At 34.5% G+C, this 26498-nt stretch overlaps 1 protein-coding gene across 13 annotated transcripts in view; it reads right to left on the minus strand.

Annotated features, from left to right (window-relative positions):
• Window positions 1-82: 82 nt before the first annotated feature.
• Window positions 83-26498, minus strand: part of LOC106057138 (calcium/calmodulin-dependent protein kinase kinase 1-like) — a 216956-nt gene continuing 190540 nt past the window's right edge. For all 13 annotated transcript variants that reach the window (XM_056006979.1, XM_056006976.1, XM_056006983.1 and 10 more), the window contains 11 exons: window positions 26136-26187; window positions 23954-24115; window positions 22481-22502; window positions 9883-9971; window positions 7597-7670; window positions 7278-7403; window positions 6840-6967; window positions 6502-6589; window positions 6010-6138; window positions 5588-5730; window positions 83-4013 (listed from right to left, as the gene is read on the minus strand). In XM_056006979.1, coding sequence (XP_055862954.1) covers window positions 3962-4013; window positions 5588-5730; window positions 6010-6138; window positions 6502-6589; window positions 6840-6967; window positions 7278-7403; window positions 7597-7670; window positions 9883-9971; window positions 22481-22502; window positions 23954-24115; window positions 26136-26187 — 1065 coding nt within the window. In that variant the 3' untranslated portion in view covers window positions 83-3961. The remainder of the gene's footprint in view (window positions 4014-5587; window positions 5731-6009; window positions 6139-6501; window positions 6590-6839; window positions 6968-7277; window positions 7404-7596; window positions 7671-9882; window positions 9972-22480; window positions 22503-23953; window positions 24116-26135; window positions 26188-26498) is intronic.

Consider the following 26498-nt stretch of genomic DNA (forward strand, 5'->3'; position numbering starts at 1 on the left):
GTCTTCCATCACTTTTGACATTTTCCTTTCCAACAACACTGAAATCAATGAATACATTATAAAAAGTAAGGGAACACAACTCTTTAAGCACAATTTCATTTTTTTTTAATTACTTGTGTACAAAAGTGTGTACACGGGTATGTAAAATATACATAGAGTTATCTTCACTTAGTTTGAAAGGACCAAGGGGGAGGAGACATCTGAAAGGCCATGGGCAAAGAAGAAGTAAAAAAAGGCTATACACAAAATTAAAAATAAAAATGTATGTACTAAACATAAACATGTATAAATAGGACATTTGTTACACAGAGTTTATAAAATGAAATCTTGAATAAAAATTCACTAATTATTTTATCCAAAATAATATAACACTACAGTTTTTTTTTTATCTTTAAATACATTTTAATATGAACTATCCTACAACCATCTCATAGTACAGGGAAGCAACTAAGATGTTGACCTTTTATAAATCTGAATATAAAGTTGTCAGTCCTTCCTTCAGCAATGAGGATTAGATACATCCAAGTACAAATCTATTTTAACCCAAGGATAATATTGACAACAGTGTGGTACGCATAATTAAGAGTTGGGCGGTATCCACTGGATCTTTGACCAAAACTTTTCTCAGAGATGCTATAAAAGATACACTCAGTAAAATTTTGAAAAAGTTACTTAACATGTTACAGAAAGTGGCTTTTCGTACAGAGCTGAGAAGAAATTACTGTAAGGGAGATAGGGTGTACATATGATTCATATAAAATTGTTGTATAGCTTTGGGCCAATGTTATTTGTTAGTATTAATCAACATTAACATTTTTTAATAAGTTACAGTAGTGTGTAAAAAGAATGATAACGAATTTACTTAGAGTCCAAGGTTAAAAAAACTACTATCAGGTCATATTGATTTCCATTTTACATGTTGATATTACAAGTAAATAAATGCAAAAAAGAAGAATAATATCACTAATAATGAGAATCAGGGCAATAACAATATTTTAGTTCTGCCTGTTACTAAGTAAGCTGTCTAAGAAATAATCCATTTTGCCCTAAAGAATGTTTGGGTTCTAGTGTTCATATTTTCTTTTCTAGAAAAAAATTATTATGTCAAAAAAAGAAAAAATCTAATTAACACGAAAATGTTGCATATTTTAAGCAAAATCATTATTACAAGAACAGGATGAAATATGTTTGTTTTCATACATTTTTGTTAAAGCTTGATTGGATCATGTTCAAACAGATCAATGTAAATACTATAAGGAGCACTGTTAAAAAATTTACAGCTTAAAACATCCTTTGGCTGAGTTACAAAAAGAAAATAATTTTAAGTCTTTGAATTTCTGCTTATACATTTCATAATGCTCTTCTTCTTATAACATTTTGTTAAGATTTAAATATAACTAGGCAGAACTCTGTGACCCTAAAACAAGGTTGTTCAGTTTCTTATTTTGTTATGAGGTTTTCTGGCAGCTGCTTCTTGCTTTATATTTCTAAGGATGAAAATATTTATAACTTCATTTTTTTTTTAAATTAAGTATTTGTTGATGCACAGTAAACATTATGTAAGACTTAACAGAGGTTCCATTGCAATGACCAAGCTGGTTACTACAAAGATGATTATTTCTAGCCAAGTATATGTAGTTTCCTTTCATTATCTAAAGAAAAATAAGGAATAGTGGATGAGAATAGACCTCTATAGCCAACAGTTTATGACTGTCTACACTTTAAGGTGGTAATATGTGGCCAGCACATAATCAACCACTTGAAGGTTTCTAATATATGCTATGTATTTATTACCCATTTAGGCTCACTCTTTTTGTCCATTAGAATAGATAGATATTTATCATATATATACAACTATAGGACTTCTATGCTAACACTCACTGTGACTCACCCTAGGCAGAGCTCTATTATTATGCATTGGTTGTAAAAAGGTTATGTAGAATATAGGGTTTTATGTGGAGATGTCATGATAAAAAGTGTAACAGTAACATACAACACAAGTATAACTTTCTTATTTAACATTTATACATTCTTTAAAACTCATTATTTGGATTCATACATTTTACAATGGAATCAAAATTAAAAATAAAAAAATAAAGTAATTGCAAAAAGTATTTGAAGTAAATTTTTTTTAAAATGTTAAAAAAAAATAAGGTTTGATGCTGATAATTCTAATGCATAGAATAGACCAAAAAAAAAAAAATCGGGGGAAAAAAAGTAGGCCTACAAAGCATTTAATGAATGATAGAATTAAAAGCAGAGAATCACAATCTGATAAAAATTTGATTTTTTCCCTAATTATTATGAGTTCAACATAAAAGTGATTAGTGATTATTTGGCACATAGGCACACATTAGGCCATGTCACAACATACAAGTATCTTACTATGATATACAATATCAGAGAGGCACAACCTTATTTATATAATTACTTAAGATAATTTAAAAAGAAACCTTATATAATACCTAATTCTACTGAAAGATAACAATTGCCTTTTAGGCTTCTTAACAAATCCAAGACATTGTATAGAAGGATTAGAAATGTATAAATGATTAAGTGTCATAGCATAGAGTTTATATATGGGCAGGATTATTTTATGTCAGCACATCTGCTCTCCAGTGACTTTAAATTGTATTGCTTAGGGTAAGTGGGATAATTACCATTCTGGCTGATGACCGATTAGAAATGTACTAAAATTTTAAAAGATAACTTTTTTTAACAAGTTAAAATTTGTTTGAGTAACCAACTTTAGGCCTGGATGACTATTACATTTAGTACCTATTTTTGTCAATTATTGAGTTCATGAAAGATTTTTTTTTCATTTTTGAATATATATTTATATTTATCAGTACTCACTAGCTATTCAGTAAAAAAACAAACAAAAAATTTGTGAATAGAAATATATAAACATATATTCTTAGGGTGCATAGAGCAGGTGCATTTTAATTTAGATATAGAAAAATATATGGAAATGTACAGGCTGTATGATTTCAGTGAGTTAAAAGTCCTTATAGTCATTGTAGTAAAAAAAATAAGTCATTGAAGTCAATGTGGTAAGATAAGTCATAGTGTATAAGAAAATTCCTTTTTAAGCCTAAGATCTCCATTGATAATGGCAATGACTTTGATTCCGAAGATTAAGGATGAGTGCAGTGTTTTACATGACTACGCAAACCCAGTTGTGACCTGCAAATTTTCACACATTTCATACTGGCGGTCTATTTAAAGTTTTCTTTCCATCTTCTGCACCTGTCTTCAATAAAGGCTTTTCTATGAGTGTCAAATGTTTGTCCCAAAGCCTTTTTGAGAGCTCTCCAACTTTTTTCTTACCGGGGCCATCTACTGCCAGCTACTTTTTCTATGCCAGTCATAAGGTGTTTTATCACTCACTTGCCTCGTAGCTATGGTGAGCATGCACTTTTTAATCACTGTGTGAATACCATAGGCCAGTATAGATGATATTCTATATTGGTAATAGGCATATGTGATAAATATTAACAATAAGGTTTATGACATCACTGCAACTGTCCCTCTACCACTCATCATCATCATCATCAAACTCTATTTCAATGAGGGCTGCTGTAGTGGGTTTTGCCCTTATGCCACTTTTCATGGAGGATGAAGTGAAAAACTTATACCACTAGCTTGGTCTGATTATTAAAGTTGATCTGTAGCCTACAAAGGTCTCAGTGTCCATGCACAGTCACAGTTCTAGGTGTAATCAATGATGAGATAAAAATACAATAATGTTGACAAATATTAATATTTAAAATCCTATGTACAATATAATTTGAAGAAAATACTGTAACTCTTTGTGTTCACTTTAGATAAAATATAGATATACATATTCTTGTAGAACCATCTGCTACTGGAATGAGATGAGAGAAACTAGCATAGAACTCCGAAGGCCTTGATTATGTTAGTGTTAATTCCAGTTGTGCTGACTGTTTTACAGGACTTATCAACTGTCTTCCATCAGAGGGACATCAATATTGGCATCCGAAGAAACTTTTCTGTTAAAAAAAAACAAAACAAAAATAACAGAAAATGAATTAAAATTGAACTAAAAAAATCTCTAATTAAAAAATTATAATGATAAATAACAACAATTATTATTATAAACTTTATAACCTTTGTGAATATTTGTTTTACAATTGTTTGTTTTAAGTAAAATATTCACAACATTCAAAAAATAAAATGTCAATAGTAATAACGTGTACAAACTTTTTATCAGACAGACAAACAAGTAGAGTCAATTGATATAAGCTTTGTAAAAAGCTTCATATTTTACATAATATCTGATACTATTGTTGTATATTTTTTTTTACTTGGTACTGTCCTAATCAGCAGAAAAGCGACTCTATCATCAGAAATTTTTTTTTGAGCTACTTCTACATTCTCTCCCTTGAACTGCTTCTACATTCTCTCCCTTGAACTGCTTCTACATTCTCTCCCATTCTCTACTTTGAACTACCTCTACTTATACTGTTGAGAATTGTTATTTATTTATTTTTATAATATTCTTCCTTCCTGTGTATAATACCTTTACTGACCACCATGTTGTTTTTAAAATATGTTTATTCTTTTTTCAATAACTTTTTAAAAAGAGATTTCTGTTCTTATGCTGTCAACTTATGCATTTTTAAGTGTATTTACTGAAATGAAGGTCTAAAAAAAATGTTAATAAAATATTGATGAAGTTGTTTCTTCATTTTTCAATAACTTTTTTAAGAGAGTTTTTTGTTCTTATGCTATCATTTTAAATAAATTTTTATATTAGATCTAATAGCTGCTAGAAAGAAAGACAAAACAGCAACAGAAAAATGTTGGCAAGTAATTCAAGGGAGATAGTCTAGTATTAAGCCTTAAAACCAAAATGGCGTATTTCCATATATGGTAATAAGAAATAAAACTTAAAAATTTATATTTTAAAAACTATTTATCTCAGAGGAAATCAAATTACATATTTGTAATCTGCATTTTTTTCTGCATATTCTTAAAATATAAGAGAAACCTGATTTAGCGCTTCTAGTCACGTAAACAAATACCAAAATCTTTATCAAAAATTTTGTAGCTAGGACAAGAATCAAGTCATATAGTTGAAATTCACGTTTCGAATGTTAAACTGATGTGAACTCTAGTCTGTTTGAAAATACAAAACAAAAGCAAACTACTTAAACCAAAACAGTGATGAAAATAAGCTAGAAAAGGTTATTTAGTTAATGATGTAACAGTAGGTAGGCTACTTCTTCCTCAAATTTCAAGCTAGGGTAGCTACCCCAGTGCCCCAAAAGTTTTTCGTTTATTTGGAATTTGGTGACTGCAGTTTTGCTTTAGTTTTTTTATTGGAGGGGGGTTAATTAAGTAAAAAAAACTTGGCTACACTGAACCTCAATCCTCTGAAATGTGATGCTTTCTACAGCTTTTGCTTGAATTCTTATAGATTTACATTTTCAACAGAGCCCAGTGACTGCCTGGTTGGAAAACAGATCAGCATGTAATTTTTTTTTTTTTATGTAGGAGAAGACTGAACCCCCTCACCCCCCCCCCCCCCCCCCTTCCACCAATGGTTCTACTTATACCATACCTTTTTACAACATGGTTGAAAGACTCTGGTGCTGAATTGGAACGACCTGTTCTTTTAAATTCCTCCTTGACATTTGCACTCAGCTTGGTGCCAATGTATGGATTTCTAAAAGATCTCTGTTTTAAGATTTTCTTGACCATGATCTAAAAATATATTTAATCATGAATAAATGATTTTTCTCAGAAAAAAAGTGCAGCATCAAAAATAATTTATCATTAATCAACAAATAATAGGGGAATTACAATTTTTACATGGCTTTGTTTAAAATATTTTGACCTCTTTTTCCTAGATTAGCTTAAAAAAAAAATTATTAATGACCTAATAAAAGTAATTCACAGATCATTTATTTTTTACAAGTAATCTAAACAACTTTCACACATTATAATTAGATTATAAGAGATAATGAATGTTTATGCACCTACCAAAGTCTCAATTTTTGGGACATGTTTTACAACATTGGCCAAGTCCTCTTCAGTCAAAGTAACCAATTCACAGTTTGCTTCTTCTGATGGCATGGGGAACTGTCCATGACATGTGACCCAGTCATGTTCCTAGAGAGCCACAAAAAGATATTTTGACTTTGAATTATGTATTCAATTAGTTTGTAATTAAAATTATATACATTTTTTAATTCTTGAAACAACTCTATGTGACTGAAGAAATAATCGGATAGCTTCACTAAATTTTTTCTCTGACTGAAAGGTAGTGTCTATTACTTCTTAGTCCTTAAGCATTAGCATTACTTTGAAAGTAAAAGAAACACTATTAAGCTTCCAAATATTTTAATTGTTTCATTAAATGTGTTATTATTTAAAACCTTACAATCCATAGAAATTAGTTTTGATAATCCAACTGATAAACGAAAAGAAAAACTAGAAAATTTTTTATTCTACAAATACCAACAATTAGGTTACCTTTATTTCTGACAGAGTTATTCTTGTTGTGGGATTTTTATCCAGCATCTGAAGTATCAAGTCTTTTAATTCTTCACTTACTTCCGGCCTGTAATATATATTACCAATAACTAAAATATTATATCATAAACCAAATGTAATATTGTTTTATTAATTAATTTTGAAATTTTAAGAAACAAATAAAATAGATAGTATAATAGTCTATTTCTGGCCTGGAATATAAATTACCAACAATTAAAATATTATTTCATTAACCAAATCTAATATTGTTTGATCTATAAACGTTGAAAATTTTGAAGAAAAAAAAAATAAAAAAGATAATATTACTGTCTACTTACTTTTCAGGAAATTGCACTGAGTCTTTCAGAATCTTTTTGTGTAGACCTAAGACATATTCTTCTTCAAAAGGCACTTTACCAAATGTGAAGCAATACAGAGTTACACCCATAGCCCAGATATCCAAAGCCTAGAAGAGTGAATTAGTTCCATTAATAAAAATATTAAAAGACAGGTAGGATATAATATATTATGCTTTTAAAAAGGCAATCGGAACAATAATTGACCTGCTCACTAGTGTAAAAAAAAAACGCAAACTAAAACTTTATGGTTATTTCACAAGGTCCTCAGGGCTCACAAAAACTTGCCTCAGTAACAGCAAAAAGAAGAAAAGACAGAGAAAGCTATGTGAAGACAAGAGCGGGCAAATTGTCACTGAGATTTTACTCAAAACAAAAGAGAACTATTGGATGAACAAAAACCAAAAAAAATCAGTGTACCTTTCCTTGAAAGTTTTGGGCATCGTCTTGAAGAGTTTCAGGGGCCATGAACGCAGGTGTTCCAGCTGTGTTTGTTAAAAAAGCATCTCCACCACTGAATTCATTGCTAACACCAAAGTCAGCAATCTGTGTAATTAGAAATAAATACATAGTTAAGGATACCTAAAATTGAAACAGAATATCATCAATATGGCATATTATTACCTACACTTGGTATTAGAAATGTCATTATTATTTTGCTGGTTATTCTATCTTTTACCAAATTTGTTATATGTTTCTGATTGTAAAATTGTCACTTATGAAAACAAAAAGTTCCTACCTTTATATGATCATCGTCTCCAAGCAATAAATTTGAAGGCTTTATATCTCTATGAATAATTTTCTGGTAATGTACTGTAAAAAATAAATACATTTTTATTGGCTTTTAATTAAAGGCATTTGAGTTAAATTTACTTTAACTTTAATAATAATGAATATTTCAAAGCAATAATACCATCATTTATCCATTTCTTCAAAGTATGTCACACTCTTAGAAAAAAAATGCTTTGGTCATTGTATGAAAAAAATTTTAAGAGTAGGCCTACTAAATGTTATAGTATATAATATATCTCTATGTATTGTTCCATCTACACGAATTTACATTTTGTAAACCAGTGATGCCCAAAATACGGCCCGCGGGCCGGATGACGTGGCTCCATCCGGCCCACCGAAACGTTATCCAAAGAAAGTGTAGAAAATCCTTTATGATAAAAAAAAAGTTTGAAAAAAGATGTAGCTTTCTCTACTTAAGAGTAAATGGATTGGTACCGATAATAATCCACCATATTTTTTGTTTCATAAAGATAGAGTGGCTCTTTTAAAGGACATGAACAGCTTTGTGAAATCAAATACATAAATTAATAAGGCGTCATGTTTGGATTAAAACGCGATTGCTAGATTTTACCTAGAAAGGAGGATTGATGAGAATATTGACCATAAAGAACCATTTTCCGACGGCGAATGCATACAAAAGTGTTTGCTAGCAATGATGGAAGAACTGTATTCTGAAAAGACGTCAATCTTTCTCTTGACAATACAAGGCGAGAGAAAGATATGGGCTGATATCTTCATTCAAATATAACAGACAAACCAGATTTCGAAATGTTTTCTATTGCCACTGACGAGTCTACCGACATATCTGATAGCGGTCAAAATCTCGGTATTTATTCATGGTAAAAAAAAAAACAGTTTAGAAATCAGAGAAGTTAGGTAGCAATGAGGAACATGCATGGGGCCACCACTAGCAAAGTACTGCCAAAGAAGTTTCAACCATCACAGAGGACCTTTCTCTTGCTTCGGAGAAATTAGTGGGAGTAACTACTGATTGTGCAACAAAGTATGGTTGACAGCAAGAGTTATTAGAAAAGTTGTCGACTCAAAAGGATTCAAGCCTTTGTGGCTTCATTGAGTTATTCACCAACAAGCTGTTCAGTCTGGACCCATGTGATGATGATCATATTCTGATTGCACAAAGTTCGTCGTTTCGAAAAATCAATCTGCGGCCAATGAGTCATGTGCCCAGACAGAGCTGCAACTAAAACTGACTGACTAACAAAGTTAAACATTCCTGCTTGGCAAATTTCATATGATTCAGATACTGGATTTCTACTCCATGTTGCTTGCAGAAACTTTTTCTAAATCTCCGAAAAAAAGCGTTAATGATGATCACAATAATCATTAGTGGAGCATATTGAGAACAAACCTTTTCAGTGATGAATCGGGCGAAACACATATTACATAATCGTCTCACGGACAAACATATAGAATTGTAGATTCAGGGCTACAACTCGGCATCTCATCTATGCAGCCGGATATTTAAAAGCTGGTTAAGGATAAACTTTCATGAATAAATTAAGTACTAGATTCACTGGTTTCTAATAAAAAATGGTTTATTGTTTATTTCCTGTTTTTTTCCCCCGTTTTGTTGATGTGGCCCGCGAAACGAATGTTGGAAATTAAAATGGCCCGCCGACCGAATAAGGTTGAGCATCACTGTTGTAAACAATTTACACTTGTATTAAGATATAGCATTATTTCCAATTATTATTTTTTAAAATATATATCGATTTTCTCTTTTATCATGGATCTAGAACCTAGACTATCTAGGCCTACTAAAATTCTATTTTCAATTTTTATTCTGGCCTAAAAAGTAACAAATCAGTATTCGTGTATTTATCTCTAGACTTTTGGATCGCTCAGGGGAGACAATACATAGAATGCAAAGTTGAGAAGCCACTGAACGGATAGTCTGTTTCTTACTATTTTGACCAATAATCAATGGGTGTAAGAAGTAAGTAAAGTAATGTAAAATGCCCCCTTTCAGGCCTTGCCATTTATGACAAAGATGATGACATGATGTTAAAGTTAAAGGTCATCTGTTTATTTGGTCAACGGTTAGCGAGCAGGGTGTCATGTGGCCAGCACAATGACCAACTGCCTTTACTTTCCTCAATCAATGTTAAGTAGCAGGCCTACTCATTAGATTTGGGTGTCCATAAAATCCCGAGATTAAAAAAATCCCCGTCTTCATCTAAAAATAATGATGGTTAACTAATACAGTACTTACGGTATTCAATCCCAGAAATAATATCACGAAAGTAACTCCTAGAGAGCTCTTCTGTAAATGGCGTCGCGGAAGGTACAGTCATAACTTCCCTGAAATTATGGAAAAACAAATAATACAATGCACTATACAGAAATATATCAACATAACAAAAAATATGGCATAAAGATAGGACAAACAGATGTTGGCAACCAAAGTTAAATAATGAAATCTTATGTATGATAGTACTTCTTTGGCACTTTTTCTATTTTAAATAGATTTAGATCTGTTATAATTCTAGTTACTAGTGGGGTTTTCTAGGCCTATGTCGTGAATTTGCAATTAACATAGACATAATTAACACTCTGATCTACACGCTCACGCAAAATCACTCAACATAAAAAACAAAACTTAAAAATAAAGTATCAATTACACATAAAACACTGAACCATAATCTTCCAATACAAAAACAAAACCTAATATCACCAAGACCAGTGCATCCTATGGCAGACAGTCTAAAAATGTCTGGAACAGAAGAGGTATCATCACAAATACAAAGCTAGGGGCACTAGCGGATCCAGAACTTTTGAATGGGGGGGGGGATTTTTTCTAACCCTAACCCTAACGCCGAGTAAACCCTAACCTTAAGCATGAACGCACATAAAGCATATATATAGGGTTTAGGTGGGAAGGGCAGTAGATGTAGTCGCTTCCCCCCCCCCCCCCCCCAATCGGCCAACAGGGGAACGACATAATATAAAGATCGGTTAAAATACCAATAACAAGTTTTAATCATATAGATATTTAATTGATTCTGTTAACAAGCTGTAATTTCTACTAATAAATTGGACCGCCCCCCCCCACTCAAAAATTTATGGGGGGGGGGGATTGACGCCCACCCCGCCAAATCGGCCAACATACTAGAAAAAAGGGGGGGGGGAGGCGAAATAATCTAAAAATAGGTTGATTATAAATAATTAGTACATGTTATTAGAGCATGGAATGGGTTGCCTGAGTCAGACAGGGAAATCAATGACTTGGCAGAATTTAGGTCATTGGTTAACATGCACGACTAGATTGACATAGGAACACTGGTAGAACATAAACATCTTTTCTGAAGTAACTTCTGTATTTTATAAGATAAGATAACAAGGCTTACCCGGGTTGGCTACATGAAATAAGTAGATCTATATCTTTAGAAAAGATTTTTAATACAAGACAGTAAGAGTATCTTTTTTTTTAAAGTCTGCAAAAAAAAACTACGGACTTATACAATTGACTATCTCAAATACAACTACAAAGAGGAAGGTCAAGAAAAAGATGGATTACGGGAGTGAAAGTGACACTAAAAAAATTTTTCACAGCCTACTTCATTTTCCGGCGACGCTTATCGGGTATAATATTGGCAATAAATTATATAGGTTTAGTGGGATTAGTAGCGCTGCAAAAGGTAGCTTAGAGCTTAGAACTTAGAACTTACAGCTTAGAGCTTAGAACTTAGAGCTTAGAACTTACAGCTTAGAGCTTAGAACTTAGAGCCTAGAAAAGTTCATTAGAAAGCCTAGCTTATCAACACATCCTGTATTTTGTACACCGGATACACCGAAATGTGAAATATTTCTAGTTTTTTTTCCGTAACGAATGAGAATCTCCACTCAAAGAAATCCTAACAAAAAAATGTAAAGAGAAATAAGGAGCAGGAATAATGAATATGGAACTATTTATAGCACGTAAGCTTTTTTTTTTTGTTTAAAGTTGGCCTATTATATTGGAGAGGACGCGCGGTGGCTGAGTGGTAAAGCGCTATGTCCCGGGTTCAAATCCTGGTGAAAACTTGGATTTTTATTTTAGGAATCTTTAGGGCGCCTCTAACCTGACATGAGTTGGGGAAAATTGGTCTCTGTGCTGGCCACATGACACTCTCGTTAACCGTGGGTCACAGACACAGATGACTTTACATCATCTGCTCCAGAAATCACAAGGTCTGAAAGGGGAAATTTACTTTTCTTTTTATTATTATATTAAAGTATCCTTGACAGTAACTGTAATAGCTAGACAAATGTAGCCCTTCGACCAAGTGTACGCCTCATTCCCACGAGTAGGTCATGGATAATTTATAGACCGCACCCCGGGCCTAAATATTGCCCATGCCTGATCTAACATCCTCGAAGCCAAAAAGAAAATCTTCCAATCGATTGCCCCAGCGTTTCTCATTCCTTAATGAGCCCCCACCCCTCCCCTCCTCCCGCTACGTTCTGAATCAAGTGTTAATCATTGCTTTATGTCGCCATGTTTGCTCTCGCCACTTTGGGTTTCCCCGGCAAATCCCAGAATTCTTCACTGGAAAAGTCTTCAGTAACAAAGAGCGAATGTAAATGAAAAGATCCAGCCTCGTTTGGGGGATTTTTTACAAAATAGTTTAAATCCAGTGGAACAATGGTAAATATAAAATAACTAGGCCCTATTTAACATATGGTACATATCTTACGAGTTTGGATTTATTCCTACTTTTTTTTTTTACAAACCTTGTTTATATCAACTCACTCTGTGTGTCTGTCTGTGTGTCTGACCAAATGTTTGTACACGTTATTTCTCCGATACCCAATCTCGGATCAAGCTGAAATTTTGGACAATTATTTCTTTTACCTGACGACACAAAAATCAATAAAAAAAAAATTAACTGACTCGAGCCTTTAAAACAAATTTGTTGATTGTTTTTTCTTGTTGCATCTCCTCTATCCAAACGTCTTCGTAACTCTACTGACGCCACTACCGATAAAAACTTTCTTTTGTTAGAATACCGAAGAGCTACTCGACTCTCTTTATGTGCCCTTGACTTTCCACTAACCTTTCACCCCATTCTTTAAAAAAAAATAGATAAATAAGGAAACTGTCGATACTGACGTCACCAGCTGGGCTCTCTGGGATATCATGTACGTGACACACAAGACTAATATAGACCTCAAAGTGACCAAAAATATGCCACTGAGATGACAGAAGGTCAGGGCATTAGGGGGACATAATAGTAGGACGGAAACGAAGGGGTGGGTTGGAGGGAGGGTATTGCCCACCAGTTCATGAACCTTTCCGTTTCCAAGAGAAACAAATTCAGGATAGAAAGAGAGAGAGAGAGAGTGAGAGAGATGTAGGGTGTCAGTCATCGCCTTCCGGCCAGGGGCTGTCATATTTGGGTCACGATCCGATTAAGTATGATCTAATGTCGTCCAAGATGAATGAGCGACGCTGTAACTAAATGTCGTTGCCGTTACGGAGACTGGAGAGCAAGGGCGTAGACCAAACATTTCACCCAAGCCGTTCCATACAGATTCATCATTTCAAACAAATGGGTCTGTTTTTCTAAATCCTTTTATCGTTAGACAAAAACGTAACAGGAGAATGTCCATAACTTCATTCAAAGTGATTTCTTAATATGCTAATAAAAACATAAAAAATATATATAACAAGGTTACAAAGACAGTTTGTGTGGAAAAACAAACTCAAAATCGGCCCCCGAAGTGGTCTACCCAGGCAGGCAAAAAGGCAGGTTTTAATATTTTCAGAATGAATATTAGAATAAAATCCTATTAAAGGCAAATGACAGAGAAGAATGGAGACAGAAGGTTGACAGATCGTATGTGGTGCCCCAAAGGTCCAGCAGACCGAAGGACTGGTGAAAGTGAAGGTGAAGTTGTGAACCTGGCCTAACTGACAGGGGCGTACTGGGTATCAAGATCGGCCCGGGCATTACCATATAAACCAGCCCACTAATGGCATTCATATCATGGGCGTAGCCAGCATTTTTTTTTCCGGGGGAAGAGATTTTTTTCTGATATTTTACTGATATAGCCTAGGAGTCTAAATTTGTTTTCCTTGAGAAAATTATATGGCATCAGCTCATATCAGTGGGAACTAGCCTACATATTAGGGGTATTAGGTGCCTTAGTCAATCTTTGAAGACTATCAGGGGTATTAGGTGCCTTAGTCAATCTTTGAAGACTATCAGGGGTATTAGGGGCCTTAATCAATCTTTGAAGACTATCAGGGGTATTAGGGGCTTTAGTCAATCTTTGAAGACTATCAGGGGTATTAGTGGCTTTAGTCAATCTTTGAAGACTATCAGGGGTATTAGTGGCTTTAGTCAATCTTTGAAGACTATCAGGGGTATTAGTGGCTTTAGTCAATCTTTGAAGACTATCAGGGGTATTAGTGGCTTTAGTCAATCTTTGAAGACTATCAGGGGTATTAGGGGCTTTAGTCAATCTTTGAATATCAGGGGTATTAGGGGCTTTAGTCAATCTTTGAAGACTATCAGGGGTATTAGTGGCTTTAGTCAATCTTTGAAGACTATCAGGGGTATTAGGGGCTTTAGTCAATCTTTGAATATCAGGGGTATTAGGGGCTTTAGTCAATCTTTGAAGACTATCAGGGGTATTAGGGACTTTAGTCAATCTTTGAAGACTATCAGGGGTATTAGGGGCTTTAGTCAATCTTTGAAGACTATCAGGGGTATTAGGGGCTTTAGTCAATCTTTGAAGACTATCAGGGGTATTAGGGGCTTTAGTCAATCTTTGAATATTAGGGGTATTAGGGGCTTTAGTCAATCTTTGAAGACTATCAGGGGTATTAGGGACTTTAGTCAATCTTTGAAGACTATCAGGGGTATAAGTGGCTTTAGTCAATCTTTGAAGACTATCGGGGGTATCAGGAGCCCTAGTCAAGTGCTGAAAGTTAAACAACTCCACTCGTTATAGCTAACCTTACGTTCATGGAGAAATATAGAAAAAGTGTTTAAACCTAAGAAGATAGTCACTAGAGAACTTATTCCAGAAGGAGAGAAAAAGACACAATTTACACTCTGTTTTTAGGGTCTCTGAACTAAGCTCTGCAGATGTAAGGACATCTTTGGTTGGTTGCTCAATCTGTCTTTCTCGGTTCCTCTCTTCTCCTTGCTTTCTATTTCTTTCTTTCCTCGATCCATATCTCTTAAACTCCCTCTCTATCTACCTAGCCCTCTCATCCCTGGCTTTCACTCTTTTTTGTGCTCTATCTCTCCTTCCTTCCCTCAATCTCTTTGTCTCGCTCTCTTTCCTTTTATCCCTCTCTCTCACTCTAGATTGTTCCTCCTTTGTATTTCCCTTTCTTTCTTTCTCTGCCTTGCCCTCACTCCCACCTTTCTCCCCATTCTCATCTATTTCTCCCCCCCCCCTTTCTTTATCTCCACCTATTCCCCCCCCCCCACACACACTATCTCTCTCTTTCTATCTTTTCCTTTCACTCGGTTATACTCTTCTTCTCTCTTCCTCTCTATTTCCCTCTATCTCATTCCAGTCCCCCCTCTCTTCCTGTCAACATCGCTTTCTTTTTTTTCTCTTTATAACATTCTCGGGACATGTCAACCTTAGCTTAGCTCCCCCCCCCCCCCCCTACGCTTACACAGTTTCTCCATCTCTTGTGTTTCTTGGATATGTTTCGCTTATTCTCCTACCAACTGGTCACGTGTGTTTGTGCATGTTTTTTTTTTCCCCTCGTGCACAATGCACCAACGGTCAAGCTGATTCCAGGAAAAAAAAAACGCGTTTGACGTCATTAAACATACGCCCAACAGATTAGTGTCAAGACTCGTTGTAACTTATACCCGAAATACATTCACCTCTTTCCCGACTACACACACACATTCACAATATTAATCAAGCAGACAACACACGCACTAAAACATAGGCCTATATATGTGTGGCTTTGTAAGAAAGAGGGAGAGAGATTAAAACGTCAGGCAGACAAAAGGACGGACCGACGGACGTATGAAGACGGACGGACCGACAGACAAATAGATAAATTGATGGAAGGAGGAACGCATGTTCGGAATGATAGACAAACAGATAGACAGACGGATAGATAGATAGATAGATAGATAGATAGATAGATAGATAGATAGATAGATAGATAGATAGATAGATAGATAGAACTGTCCCTAGATTGAAAGTTTAGCGGAATATTTCTTTTTCTGAAATTGCATTTGTTATATTTTACGGAAATCAGGTGATTGTTCTGCCATCCTCCACTTGAAACTCCCCAAGAAGACGTGAAAGCCCTCACACATTGATAGACCCACGCACACATTGATAGACCCACGCACACATTGATAGACCCACGCACACATTGATAGACCCACACACAACACTGCTTGTTTGTGCCATCTGAAATATTAACTTGTATATTACAACAAGCAAAAAAAAAATAAAAATCCAGAAACATTCTCATTCTCATTTCTGAAATCCCTTGTCTGCAATGCAGATTACCTGATGCCCAAGAAAATCATAACTTTTTGATCGGAAGTCATTTCTCCACGCATGCGCAATTAGGCAGGAAGATGGAAGAGAAATTATTGAATAGTGTTATATTTCCAGTCGTAGCCTCCATGTCTGAGTGGTTTAGCAAGATAAACATGGACAAAATGGCATAGGATGAGAACATTGATTTTACCCTTTCCTTAAATATTGAAAGATAATATGCCGCTATGAAGTACAACACACATCTTGCATACATTTTAGCAGTTCGTTTGAAATAAAACTATGGTAGCGATAGCGATCTATGTAGATAAAACGTTGAAGTGTATAATGGCCAGCACAACGATTTATCGCTTTTATCCAATACTTTGTGTTTGTTTTGAGTGACTAGTAGTGTAGTGGCGTGTGACTGTGTATGGACGAACTAGTTGACCTTTATTGTTATTATTTGATTTCTATGATTGCATGTGCTGATAGGGACTATATCTCCAAATGGATAGAGTTATTTGTTGATAGTTATTAAATGTTCGCATGGTGTGTGCTAGAAATTTAATACAGTGCCATTTATGAGCTGGTCAGGCTTAGAAAATATTTCAATGTCATTAAGATACAGAAATGCAGCATGTCCGCTAGAATTTAAAATTCCAAACTTTTGTATAAGAGGCAAGAATTCTAACTACATTCCTAAGCGAACCATTTAGTTGGGTCATTTTGATCTGACCAGTGCATTGTCCGGCCATCTTTCAAGTTCAATGTACCCACACATGCCTAGATTGCTGAAAAGAAATTTGTTTGTGTCTTGAATATATTAACAAATCGTGTTTGATAAACAAACATTCTAAAATGCGGGAAAATGCTCACTGTGAATTTTAATTTTTTTCTTTTCAGAGGGAGACCAAATAAATTAGGTTAACTGCAAGTTGCAATATTCATTCAAGAAAAAAAAAGCAACTTTTTTTTTTTCATTCACTCTCGGGATAACCGAGGCAGTAGCATCGTGACGTCAACTGGAAACAGTTGACCAAGACGCCATTGAAATGCCAGCAACGACCCACGTCTGCAAGTGCCACATTGTGTCCTACTGGTGCCACGTGTCTACACGCTGGTTCTATACGTATGAGAATCAATATTATAAAAGGGGAGGGGAGACCGTCGGAAAGAAAGCCATATAGTGGTAAGTGACTATATCACTGACCAAAGTATCGCTCACCAGTGTATCGATGACCAAAGTATCACTGACCGGATTATGATGACCAAAGTATCAGTGAAAATAGTATTAGCTAGCATGAATTTAAATTTTAACTCACGGTGGTTTATAGAGGCCACTTTTCAGAAGTTTCTTATTTCCTAATGTATACAAAATGCTAATGAAATGTTACCCTCTTTCATCAACTGTGGCCTACTTGGCAGGTCAATTGATGAGCTTGGACACGATGTCTCCCTTACTTAGTGTATCAAAAGATAAATAGCGTGTTTTAAATACTAGATTTTGTGTATCAAGAAATTGATTTGATCGTAAGACGGGTTTGGTGTATTGAAGATAGATTTGGTGACTAAAAAGAATGGGTATTGAAAGATAGATTTGGTGTATTAAAATATAGATTTTTTATATCAAAAGATAGATTTGAGACTATTAAAATATACATTGGGTGTATCAAGGGTTAATTGGGTGTATTGAAAAACAGATTCAGTTTATTAAAATATAGATTATGTGTATCAAAAGCTAGATTAGGTGTGAAAGGTCCCGATTTGGCGGCTTAATTAAATTAAATGGTGATTGTGTGGTGTCTAGAGAACAAGACACATTTGTTCTGTGAGCTGTATTTAAAAAAAAATACTGTCTTGAAGATTCAGATTTAGAATCATTAACCTTTTACATTTGTAGGGACAGTTTGCTGTGTTGGTATTAACTTGGTATTACACCATAGTTAAGCGTTGGTCACATCAGCAGACGACCTTAAAGTTTCTGATACCCAGCGACCAATATTTCTCAAGGGACAACTTTTTTAAAAAAACTAAATGTTAGAATATCATCTGCTTCTCGGCATTTATTTGGATTGGTCCCCATCGGAAACAAGTGACGTCTCTTCGTCTCCCGCCATCTTGAACGATCTTAGCTTCCGGTCTCTTCCCCCTGCCCAATTCTTGCGATAGCTATCATTTTGTGCCTGGCACAGTTTATCAGCAGACGAGAAGGTTCTCCAAAGAAACTTTTAAATGAAGAAATTTACAGTTAAATAGAAGAACATACTATTACAGTAACACACACTATAACAATTTAACAAACGTATCAGTGGCACATGAAGTAGGATCCACTATAACAGTAGCACCCATTTTAACAGAAACACACGTATACATTAGAAGCATATTTTTAAGTCAAACCAGTGGCTCAGCAGCCATTGCTCGAAGGGATTTTATGCGTCCATGCCCATATCCAATGGGGGACCCCAGGGGGCATGGAAAGAATAAAAAACAAATATTTGAAATTGAAAAAAAAATTGTATCGATTTCTGACATAGTTTTACTTATCATATATTATTTTAAATTATTTATCATTATTTCTATTATTTTATTAACATATTTTTAACATAAATGGAAGTTATTTTTTGTACGTGAGGCATGTGCGCTGGACTGTCGTTCGGTCGTCTCGATGGTCACGGGCTCACACCCTGCCCACTGCCATTCCCCGTCGTCCTGCTGGAGATATGGACCAGGAAGTAGATTATCTTCAACTCTGAAGGAGCATCCGAAATATGTAAAACATTTTACAAAGGAATTTATGCAGACTTTAGGACTAAACTTGTTTTTCCTGTTTTAATTATTTGTTCTCTTACTGGTTAAAATAGACTGAGATACATGTGTACTGCTCTAATGATAGATTCATTATTACCTTATATATTTAGATCTATTATTCTATTATTTCAATATGTAGTACTATTATTGTTGATTTCGTATTCGTTTTATTTTCTCCATTTTATTGCTCTGTTCTTGCTCGTTTTAGGAGTTAAAGCATGCGACACTCTCTACGTATATCAATGACGTCATATTAAAAGCATGGCGGCCGAGCCTCGCTCTGGATAAAATGGTCATATATCAAAGCTTTCCTCGGTTGATGCAATATTTGTCCAATCAATGAAAGAAAGCTTATTTCACATTGCACGCCGTGATTCTAGCACAATGAGCATACACACAACATCCAGACGGAGGGAGAGAGGAGAGAGAGGGGGGGGGGGGACAGAAGTTTTTACTGAATGCACAGTGCTAGGGTTAGGTCGATTCAAGTCACAAGGATATTGTGCTTTTATGCGTCCTAGTAAAAAAAATCAGTTAGCCAATGTGATTTAGAAAAGGTTGACCATTATTTTATTAGTATTATTGTTATTATTATTATTGAGAATTACATCCGAAAAGTCAGAACGTGGTTGTTATGAGAGAGGCCTATTTCTTTTGCTTAATAGGAAACGGTGGGTTAGTATTATTATTATATAACTTGCTGGCAGGGCAACGCTTCATATAAACTATTGCGCCGCTTAGACAACATTATAACAAGGTTACAAAGACAGTTTGTGTGAAACACAAACTCAAAATCGGCCCCCGAAGTGGTCCACCCAGGCAGATAAAAAAGTCAGGTTTCAATATTTTCAGAAAGAATATCAGAATGAAATTCTACCAAAGACAAATGACAGAGAAAAATGGAGAGAGTAGGTTGAAAGATCTTGCGTGGTTCCCCAACGGTCCAGCAGACCAAAGGTGAAAGTGAATGTGAAGTTGTGAACCTGGCCTAACTGATGTCATATAAGGATTATCATATTGAGCTAATTGTTTGTAAATGGTAATCTCTTATTCAAAGCCTCTATCAAAACTTGAACAGAGCGGTACAAAAACTCATTCATGATCAGAGTGGTAAGACTATATCAACGTCACTCGTTGATCAGGAAACATGAAAAGGATCAAGAATACGTGTGTAGTCGATGAATGAACTCTTTATGTTGTGTCTGTTTTATGTATGTGTATGTTTCTGATGTGTTGTTTTTAAATGAGAAAAGAGTCCTTGTAATGACAACACATGTCCATAAGGATCCATAAAGAAGTCTTAGTCTTATTTTAGTTTACTCTATCTTGTCATTCTTAGCATCTGATTCTCTACCTATAGTTTATGTCCCTTTATCTAGGAAATCTTATTCTCTGGCCTGGTCAGTTTATGTTTTCTCTATAGTCTATATATACTCTTTATTAAAACAGCAGACGATCTTTAAAAAACCAACTCCAGTGCTGATAATCTGCGTGACAGCAAACATCCAACGTATTAAAAACACGCCGGATACACCAAAAAGCGTGCTATTTATAGGATTTCCCAAGGGCAGTTAATACAATGGAAAGGGTCAATATTTTACTCCAAAAATTATAAAGCTTTGCTATACGCATCATGATGGCTGCCCTTGTCGAGGTATATGTGCTTCAGACTGTTATGGATGGTCCTACGTTCAAAGCCCGTCCGCTGTCATGCTATGCCGTCTTACATGACGTTAGGCTAGGACGTAATATTTGTCATTTCTGAAGTAACGTCCGACACTTAGAAAACAAGCAAAATATAAAAATACTTTTTTAAAAAAAAAGCTTATCTAGGGGAAATAACTCCACATATACAATTAAGTCTCATAATAATGTAAATAACTTATTTTCCTTTTTCGATATCAAACATAACAATCATTTAGCAATAAATTATTGAATAATTGGTTACTTTTTAAAATGATTCATGTTTTGTTAGGTACAATAAATAATTGTGTACAGTTTCAAGCTGATCCTAGAATTGGTGTGGGAGAAATAACGTGTTCAAAATTTGTACCAGACAGGCAGAGCTGATATAAGCTTTGTAACAAATAAAATAACTATTTAGATAAGTACATTTTTATACAAATGAATCCAAGCCAGTCCAACAGTCTCACTTTGTCTAGACTAGACTCTAGGAGTCAGTCTAGACGTCATGATGTCACAGCCGCAGACGAGAACACATTACATCATCACGTGACAAAGCTCACGTGACCAAGAAAGATCTTTCTGATATAGGCGCGCTAAAAAATAAAATGTCACAGGAAGAAGAAAGATTTAGGCGGGAATCACACGATACGTACGACGGAAGCTCGAGGCGGGAGAAAAAAAATCAATCTCCTATGTTGCCATATGACATATTTGATTAGTCTCTGCCAGCGTTGGGAAAAAAACAAGGAAAGGTTTCTCCATCAGTTTTTTTTTTATTGTCGTAATCGAGATTTGGGGAAATGGGAATTAAAAGATGTATACCTCTGGGGTAGACAGCACCCTTAACCGACAATAAGTGAGGCCTTCAAGGGAAGCAAATTATATTTATTATTTTTTTTTTATTTTGCTTCTATGCAGGGAATGTATTATATAGGTCAGTGTTTCTTTACAGAGTGTTTCAACTACCCATGTTATGATCTTTATTAAGTTTATTATTAGTGTCCATAAATAAATAAATATCAGACTGATGTGCTGCTGGTGACTTTCCTTGTATGCGTGCGAATCTTATAATCTTTTAGCTGCAGAATCAGAGAAGAAGATCCTAGCTTTGAAACTCAGATGTCACAGAAGGATTCTAGTGATCACAAACTAATACCGCATTACAAATGTGGAAATACGAGACAGTATTAGAATGGCGTTTGGATTCCCCGATTAGCTTCTGACCACCGTACAAAAAAAACAAACAGATATTACAAGATCATCAAGGCTCGCAAAGACTTTCCTGCAGGGAAAAGTACCAGAAAAAGAAGGAGAGGCAGGCAAAGGAAGCGATGGGACAACAACATTATGTAATGAACGGGTCTGTTTGGCAAAAGACGGGAAGAATGGAGAGAGAGACGATTGTCATATCATGTGAGGTGCCCCAGTGCTACGTAAGATTAACGACTGATGATTATAAAACTTAATGTGGCTAAAGTTGAAGTCACGATTTGTAGGTACCATTTTAATTCACATAAGCTTTCATCCCAAGGCTATGACTACGTCTGGTATCAGGATTTACAAACATTACAGAGCACGTAGGCTTCATAAACAAAATCTTTGACTTTGATGTCTACAACCAATTGAAATTTCATCTACATATAATGCCTGGCGTGTGTTTCATAATAGAAGAGTTTATAAGGAGAGCAAGATTATGTAATACTAATATTTCTCATCCTAAATGTACCCTATGACAGGTTTATGGTCATCTAGTTTTCCATGATGATCACTAAGTTGGGCCTGTTATGAATATTAGTCTTTTATTTCATTTTTTAAAAAAATATTCGAACTCTTATTTTAACGTAATAAAGGGAACTTACCCTTTTTCTACCAGCTCAAAAACTGAAAAATACAAAGACAATAAAGTGAAACGTAAATCCAATGCTGATACATAGGTCAGTTGAACATCAATGGGAAAAACAAACAATAGATAAAAAATGAAACCTTTTTAAAACCAAAGCTTATATGAGCGTAAAGATCCATTAATTACTAACAATTACCTGAAAATTAGCTTCCTTTCTGCTATATAAAATAAATTAATTACAGGGCCGGCCTTAGGCAAAATAGACAAAATTGTTAATTTGGGGTGCCAATCCCACGCGAGATAAAAACAAACGGCATTTCATGTGATAAAAATGTATTGTAAAGACGAATTTATTTTCTAATACAAAATCTTAATTTTGACATTATGATTATTCCTACTCAGACTGAGCCCCGCGAAATCTGTTGCGCATAGGGCCCCGCAATTGTTAGGGCCGGCCCTGATTAATTAGTACCAATTGATTAAGTATTTGGTTAATTTTTGGATTGATTTGTGTATTTTCATCAATTATGAAAAATTCAAAAAAAAATTTCAACTTGTTCCGAGAATGGGAAACATGTTCAAACTTTTTAGATAGACAGAGATTTGAAAGACAAAGTGAGTTGATATAAGCTTTGTAGTAAAAATCTGGAAGGTCTCAGTGCTTAGCATTTCTTATCAAACACAACTCAGCTCGAGTTAAGGCTCAAATTAAAATGTCCCAGTCCACATCAGGATTCGAACTCTCAAGTTCTCTCAGTTAGGTAGGCAAGCGGTTAATTCCATTCAACCATACTTCCCATACTATGGCATTTTTTAAAGTTACAAATCAAAGATTGAATATAGCAAGTACAAATATCTGTTTCTTTTTAATGAAAAACGTTTTCCTATAGGCCTACGTAATGCTTATCTTTTCATAGCGACACTATAAGCTCAGGCTATATTTAATATATTTATATTTAACCAAATATTTAGATGACATTTTTTATAATAAAAATATGGCACATGCCCGTTGTTGGTCGGTTATTGAATTATAGCTCCAGACATCTAGTGTAACTAAACCGATGTAGGCGTATTAAAACCTAAAATGTAGAACTTTAAAAAAAAAAACAACTTAAAATAAACTTGAACAGACTTCTTTTTTTTTTAACAAAGTTAATGTAATTAATATACACAGATTCAACTTGAGATGAGATATAAATCTAGTAATAATAATATGAAATGGTATTTAAACAAAACCTAACTCACTACAATGACAGGTCCTTACTCCCAAGCGTCTCTGACTTCAACAAAACTCCAACGGAATTTATTAACATAAATTAACGAAACAATACCAATGTAGTAGGTCTTACACTTAAAGTAGCCCTATGTTTTTCAAGACTACTAGGTAGAGGCACAATTGAACTAAGAGCCAATTTAAAAAAATGAAATAACTATTCAAAGTAATATAAATAGTTCGTCCCTCATAATTTTGCTATAAATCTTTACGTACCTAGATACAGTTTGTCTTCATCCGGGTCGTCCAGGACCTCCACCAGCTTCACCACGTTCGGGTGATCCAATTTTTTCAAAATGGCGATCTCACGGTACACCCTCTCGAGGGGGTTCGGTGGTCTGGAGTTCTTCCTACCATCCCTGTTTGGAGGCATACGCCCTGGATATTGGAGAAATGGACAAGTTTTAAAATTATGGGAAACAAAATCATCTCTAGATAAGAACAAAACGAAATAAGTTTCTATGCACATCAGTTGCCATGACAACGTATTGGTTGAAAAAGTAAAAAAAAAAATGCTTTCGCGACCCTTTTTAAGTCACATCGTCATTGAGGGGAAACTTCCGGTATTCTCAAAATAACTTTGTACCTCAACAACGTTTTGTTTTTTGTTTAAATTTTGCAACAAAAATTTGAGGAGCTCAAGTTTGAGGTTGTAAAAGAGTAAAATGTAAATTTCATTGGTCATAAAATTCAGAGATTCTGAAATGAATAATCCGAAGATCTAAATTTAAAGATAAGCGATTGGATGTTCTGAAATTAATTATCTGAAATTCTAAATTAAAAGATTACAGGTTCTGAAATTAATTATCTGAAATTCTAAATTTAAAGATTAGCGATTGGATGTTCTGAAATTAATTCTCTGAAATTCTAAATTTAAAGATTACAGGTTCTGAAATTAATTCTCTGAAATTCTAAATTTAAAGATTACAGGTTCTGAAATTAATTATCTAAATTTATACATTTAAAGATTTCTAAATTAAAAGAATAGATGTTATTAAATTAATCATCTGAAATTCTAAATTAAATAATGTAGGTTTTGGAATTAATGATCTGAAATTCTAAATTAAAAGATCTGAGGTACTTATAATAAATTCAACGATCTTATGTTAAAAAATTTAAACATATGAGGATCTTCAGTGTCAACATCTGGCGTTCTATAATTCAATAATCAAGCTAAGAAAAAAAGTTAATTGGATAAATGTACAAGGTTCTCAAGTTTTAGCCGCTAGAGGTCAAAATTAATGTTGAAATTAGCAACACTGCTTGTGTTAATCCTACCACCCATCAAAATACGTCTTTTGACCTGTAAGTAAGTAAAGTACTTCTCTAGACGAAAAGTTTTAAATTTATGGGGGAAATAGAATCATGTTTAGAGAAGAACATAAACGAAATAAATAAGTTTCTATGCACATAAGTTGCCATGAGAACGTATTGGTACAGTGGCGTAGCTAGGGTGGGGGAAGGGTGGGGTCAAAATTTGAAAATCCCCCCGGGCTTCAATTCCCAAATGAGTGTCCGAAATTTGTTTTTACATTAAATATGACGCCATTAGCTCATGTCGTGATGTCGAAATGCAGGGAGCCCCTAAAATGGCCAAGCCCCCAAGGGCCCCTAAATCCCTAGCTACGCTACAGCTTTTGTATTATGGCTCAATATTTCAGTTGGAAAATTGTAAGTTTTAAAGGTCACGTGGTAGGGAAGATGACTAAATGAATTCAAATTAAAGACATCCCATCGCTCATCATTGATGCTTACTTCCTGGCCCAATATTCACAGTTCACTGGTATGAAACGTACGACTTGCTTTAAAACACGCGATATCCATCTTCAAAACTAGAAGATTACAAAAATCCGTTTCCTTTATCACAGGCATCACGGGAAGTCTATTTTGAGCGGGTTACTAAAGCTTCTAATGCGCATGCTTACATATACACGACATCAAAGACTTCAGCTTATAAACAAAGGGTACCTAACTGTTTCACCCTGGTACAGATGTTCAGTTTATTTACTTTATGTATTTTTCTTTATTGATAACATCCGACTAGCTCTATGTAGACTTTAGACTACGTTGCAATTTCGTCAACTTTTTGGTGTTGTTTTTTTCTATATTTGAGTGGATATCTGTGATGTCTCATGTTGAGATTAGGAAAACCATAAAGCAACAAGCATACAATAAGATACAATTTCCAAAATCATTTTCTTTTGTTGTTGCTGTCGACTGTATGACTTTTATCTAACAACTAGGTCAACTCTGATATTGTGACACACACATGTACATAGACAAATTCACGAATTATGATTAAAAATAAAAGTGTTCGTCTTTCACTTTTTCAATGGACTGCCCAGGAGCAGTAGCGACCTGAATCTAAAAACACAAATTCAAGAAGAAAAACTCTTACGAAAGAATCCAGCTTTTTTCATCAGCTTTGTTTTGGATAAAATTTTCATTGCCTGAAATACAAAATACAAAAGATAAATGAATTCCAATTACAATTTAAATATATTTAGAAAAAAAAAGATTAATTTTTGTTTTTAAAACAAATCAACTGTAATTTTTTTTTTAAAGAAAATGTTTTGAATTTTTCAAAATTTTGAAGATTGGGCGGCTTTTGTAAAATTTTCCCCCTCATAACACTATCACGTACATACATGTAAAGTACGATTAATATGATATCCAAAAGGTACAAGATTAATATTAAAATATCTATACAGTATCATCCTTCACCACAACCTTCACCTATCCCTTAGTTTGGGGAACCACA

This window comes from Biomphalaria glabrata, chromosome 12 (assembly GCF_947242115.1).
Source record: "Biomphalaria glabrata chromosome 12, xgBioGlab47.1, whole genome shotgun sequence".
Classification (NCBI taxonomy): Eukaryota; Metazoa; Mollusca; class Gastropoda; family Planorbidae; genus Biomphalaria; species Biomphalaria glabrata.